The 5,000-nt window shown below is 61.0% G+C and overlaps 1 protein-coding gene across 1 annotated transcript; it reads right to left on the bottom strand.

The window, feature by feature from the left end:
• Positions 1-76: 76 nt before the first annotated feature.
• Positions 77-3,841, bottom strand: Uncx (UNC homeobox). The gene is made up of 3 exons (XM_038344563.1): positions 3,556-3,841; positions 3,201-3,376; positions 77-1,207 (listed from the first exon to the last, which is right to left on the bottom strand). The coding sequence occupies exons 1-3, from the start codon at positions 3,839-3,841 to the stop codon at positions 77-79; spliced, it is 1,593 nt and encodes a 530-aa protein (XP_038200491.1).
• Between the last annotated feature and the right edge of the window lie 1,159 nt (positions 3,842-5,000).

The raw sequence follows: 5,000 nt of genomic DNA, 5'->3' as shown, positions 1-5,000 counted from the left end.
CACCTGATTCATAGGGATTCCGGGGCTGAGCGAGCTGGCGCGGCCGGCTAGGCGCTTCTTCCGACCGGTGCCCAGCTCAGTCCATGTCCACCTCCTCGCCCTCGGGAGGGCTGGGTCCTGTCGCAGCGCCCGGCTCAGCGGCGCCGCAGGTGGCTGGCTCCCCGGCTGGGCTGGGGGCTCTGGGGTGCGGGCCTGGCGATGTTTCGAGGGGCGGGGGCGGCGGGGCCGCGGGGCAGACGGTCCCCGCGTCCGCGCAGTCCCCAACACCGCTCTCGGCTGCCGCCGTTGCTAGGTCCCGGAAAGGTGCGGGAGCCGGTGGCCCCGGGGAGGCAACAACCTCAGGGCTGCGACGAGCGAAGGCCGGGTCTGCAGCGCTGCCGGGTCCCGGGAAGGCCCCGAAACTGGCCTGCGCTGGTGGTGCGGGCGGCGCGGGCGGCGCGGGTGGCGCGTCCTTGGGCGCCAACTCTGGGCCTGCTCCGCCCTTTAGCGCGGCCTGTGGCACCAAGAAGCCAAGGGGCTGCGTGATGGGATAGAGCAAGAAGTGGCCCTTGCCAATCAGGGTTCGAGGTGCGCAGGGAAGCCCGGGCGTAAAGTCCAGCCCCGCGGTGGCCGCGGCGTTGGCTGGGGTGGCTTTGCGGCGCGGTGGAGAGTCAGACAGCAAGCTCTCCACGCTGAACGGGCTAGCCTTAGGCAGACCCGCGGTCGCTGCCGCTCCTGGCCCGCACGGGACCGTGTCCTTGTCCGCAGGGCGGCCTAGCCGCGACTGCGGGCCGGCGCCGCTTCTTTGGCTCGGGTAGAAGGCTGGGTCGCAGGTGCCAGGCGCGGGTGGCTCGCCGGGAGGTATGGGAGCAGAACCCGTGACTCCGGAGCCGTGAGCTCCAGGGCCCTTGGCCGCGGCGGCAGGCGGCGGCGGCTCGGGTGGCTCTGGGGACAGACCTCCGCCTCCGCTGTCGCTGTCGGAACTGGGCGCGCTGTGCAGGGACAGGCCACCGGGCGAGTGCAGGTGGCGGCTCTGACTCTTGAGCAGTTTTTTCTCGTGTTTGCGTTTCTTCTTCTCCATCTTCTCCAGTTCCTTGCGAGCGATCTCCTCCGGGTCCATGGGCTCCCCGCTGCACGTGGTCGGGTGCGAGTTGTGCGCCGGTCGGCCCGGGCCCTTCTTGGTGTTCTCCTTCTTCCTCCATTTGGCCCGGCGGTTTTGGAACCAGACCTAGAACAGCCGGACAAGGAGGGAGGGGAGGCACAATCAGGCTGGCTAGCGGCCGCAGAGGCTGCGGACCTCCCACGCACGCCCCCAGGTAGGTCTGAGCGACCTCGGCTCCAACGGGAACAACCGGAGCCAGGACACGTTCTCTGCCGGCCCTTGTATGCTGATACTCGGGTTGCAGCTTCGGCCCAGCATCTCATCCACCCGGAAGGGGCGTAGATGGGGCCTCTTGGCCAGCTTCCCGCTCTGGCTTCTCACCTCGGGCCCCAGGGAGCTGCCCCTTCCTCAGGCAAGGCCGGTGCGGCCCCGTGACCCCGCGCTGTCGAGAGTTCCTGGTCTGGAGGCAGTGAGCAGGGCCCCCCATTTGCCCTCGCTGGCATCGTACAGTTCTAAGGAGTCTGGCCTGGTGATGAGCAGAAGCGGCTGAGCCTTCCACACCTGTCTTCGGCCCCCACGAGACTCTCAAAGCCCACATTTCAGGATCTCCCTTGAAGGGAAATCCGGATACTTCTTCCTCAGGAGGGCCTGTGAAGCCGAACTTGGATGGACCTGCAGTAGCCCACCTCCCCCAGCACAGCTCCACAATCCTTCTTAGGAAGGGCTCTAGGCCAGGGACCAACAGATCCTTTCCAAAGGAGTCCAGCCTGGCCTGGGGTGCTACAAGGTGGGCAAGCAGGTCCGAGATTGGCCACAAGGCTCCCTGGGAGAGCAGAGAGGCTCGGTACTCCTTCATGCTCTCTGCAGGCCTTGTCCGGGACAGTCAGGAAGGTTTTAAAGAGCACAGCAGCTAGCTCCCAAGACCACCACTGCCCAGCCTGACCCACCGGAGCCCTGGGCAGAGATACCATGCTTTGCAGAAAGTGGCAATTTAAATGCTTTGTTGTGGCCATATAAAGTTGGCAGGATTGCATACCAGACTAGCTCAAAGGGAGCCAGGAGGGCGCAGAAGTCTCAGGGACTAAGCCAAACACTGAGACACTATAACTGCTTTCTCTTTTCTTTTTCAAAACTTTTGTGTGTGTGTGTGTGTGTGTGTGTGTAAATTCCAGGCTGTCTCACCACCAGACATTACTATCATATTAGAAGGGAAATGGAGAGATTCGGACTTTACTTAAGCCACAGAAGGAATTGGATAAAGGGATTTCTAAGCAGAAGAGGCCAGGCCGCAACCGAAAACCCAAACATCATTCAGGCAAAGCTATGGGTGCTAAATGGTATTTTGCCAGCGTATGCCTCTACCCCAGGCACCCACCATGACACAGGGCCCAAAGCTTCTGTACTCTAGGAAAGAATCTAATTATGCAGACATTCTGGAATTTTATTACACCAAATTGACTATGTATTCTTTTAAAAAAAAATACTGCCTCCTGGCTCCGCAAGAAATCAAATAACGAAGAGGGCTGGGAAGGGAAGAATTTAATGGGGGAGGGTATTACATTCAGACACCTTTTTAAAAAAAAACCTCCCCTCTTTTCCAATGTGTTAACCGCATAAGTTTCCACCTCCCCTCCCTCGAATGTTTCCCCCATATCTGCAAGGCGATGGATGGAGAAATACGTGTTTCTATCTTAATAGTTCACAGGCCAGAGGTAAACAAACAGTGTGCTTCGGGGTTCGGAGGAAGTCTCCGCTGAGAGCGCCCAGGCCACGGCCCACTTTGTACCCTCCTATAGGCTCTTTCAAACCTCGGTAGCCTTACCCCTCTGTTAAGACAGTGCACCGGGCTGCAGCAAACCCAAACCTTCCCGGATCGCACGCAGCCACTGCAGTGGCTACTGGGGCACCGCCAGGAGCTCTCCCAAATCACCCTGGTATTCTCGAGTTACTCACCTCCAGATGGGCGAAGGGGTTCAACCCTCACATTCCCCACCCCGACCAGCAGTGCGAAGCCTGGAACCACCTCCCGCCCTTTAGAACAAAGGCAGTCCTGCCTCACCGGCTCTCTGCCCGCCCAGGGCCGGACAGCTGACTCCCCCGGGCAACATTCGGTCTTTACCTGAACTCGGGACTCGACCAGGTCCAGGCGCAGCGCCAGCGCCTCGCGCATGAACACGTCCGGGTAGTGGCTCTCATTGAACGCCTTCTCCAGCTCCTCCAGCTGCCAGCCCGTGAAGTTGGTGCGGGTGCGTCTCCGTTTGCAGCCGGGGCTCTCCTTGTCTGGATCCCCCGAGTCTGCGGGCACGCACAGGACGCCGCAAAGCTCAGCCACCCGCAAGATGCTTGCCTCACTTGCACCCACCTCAGGTGCGGGGCTCACGGAGGAGCCGGTCACTACTCCCCGACGGCACGGTGCTCCCGCTCCCCCACGGCCCCCCGCTGTGTTTCCCCCCACTTCCCCGCCTCCAGCCTACCTGCAAGCTTGAAGGGCTGGCTGTCGCCGGCCACCCCGCAGGCGGCAGGCAGCAGCGGTGTGGGGTTGACCACCGAGGCGGCGGCCGCAGCGCAAGAGCCGCTGAGCAGGCCGTCGATGGAAAAGGGCACCGAGGCCGCAGCGGCGGCGGCGGCGGCTGACTGCAGCTGGTGGCCGGCCAGCTCGTACACGTGGTGGTGGCCCAGCGGGTAGGGAAAGCCCACCACGCCGCCCAGCGAGCCCCCGAACTGGGCATGCGGGTGCTCCAGGAGGCGACCGTCCATCATCTCGCGCGCGGGGCCGGCGGGGCGCGGGGGCGCGGACGGCGGCGGCTGGGACAGGGGCCCGGAGCCCTACACATGCTTCGGCCCGCGCTCCGCCGCTTTACTTTATCAACATCAAGCTCTCGATAATTAGCCGCGGCCCGGGGAATTTGGGACCAATAAGAAGCGCTAATCGGCTCTGACGTCAGAGGCGTGCTGGGTGCAAGGAAACGTTTTCCATATCGATTGCTAATTATACCTGACACGCACCTCCATAAACAGTATCAGGAGCTGTCACAACAAGACGGGGTGGGGAGGGAGGGGCACCGCCGCGCTCGGCCGGCCCGGGGCCCCCGGCGAGCCCCCCACTCCTGCCCCCGCCGCTCCCGCCCCTCGCCTCCTTCTAATAGATTTCCCTTTAAAACATTCGCAGGCGTGTTGTGGGGATTTTTCACCAGAAATGCTGTACTCTCTGAACCTTTAAAGTGATGTTGCTCCAATTACAGAGAGACATTGAGCGGCAAATAGACTGATCCAATAATGGGAGATTCATCATCCGCTCTTTCCGAAACTGTCACATTGAATTTAAAACTACAAGGGCTTCTCTACCAGCCGCCTCTCTCGGGCTGCGGGCAGTCGCAAGCCGAGGCAACAGAGGGAGGAGGAGGGGAAGGAATGAGGAGGAGGAAGGGGAGAAGTGTCCCAACGAACTGGAAGATGGAGGGGAAGAAAAAATAGGAGGAAGGACAGGCCCAGGAGGGGAGGGAAGAATGAAGGGGAGTCGGGGATAGCATAGAAAGAGAAAGGGAGGAGGGAGAAGAGGGTAGGGAGGAGGGAGAGGAGGGTAGGGAGGAGGGGAGGATGGAGAGAGAAAGGGAGGATGGAAGAGAGGGGAGAAGGGGGAGAATAGAGGAGGAGGGAGAAAAGGGGATGAGGGAGAAGTGGAACAAGGAGAGAAGGGAAGGATGGCTGAGGGGAGGAAGGAGAGAAAAGGAGAAGAAAAGGGAGGAAACAGGCAGGAGGAAAGGGAGGATGAGGAGGGAGGATAAAGAGAAGGGAGAGTGAAAAGGAGGTTGGAGAGAAGGGAAGGATGAAGAGGGAGGTGAGGGAGGATGGGGGGAGAAGAAAGGGAAATGGGAAAAGAGGAGGATGGAGAGGAGGTAGAAGGGATAGTGGATAAATG

This window comes from Arvicola amphibius, chromosome 10, assembly GCF_903992535.2.
Source record: "Arvicola amphibius chromosome 10, mArvAmp1.2, whole genome shotgun sequence".
NCBI lineage: Eukaryota > Metazoa > Chordata > Mammalia > Rodentia > Cricetidae > Arvicola > Arvicola amphibius.
The sequence above is the reverse complement of the archived record's forward strand: the minus strand, read 5'-3'. Positions and strand labels throughout refer to the sequence as shown.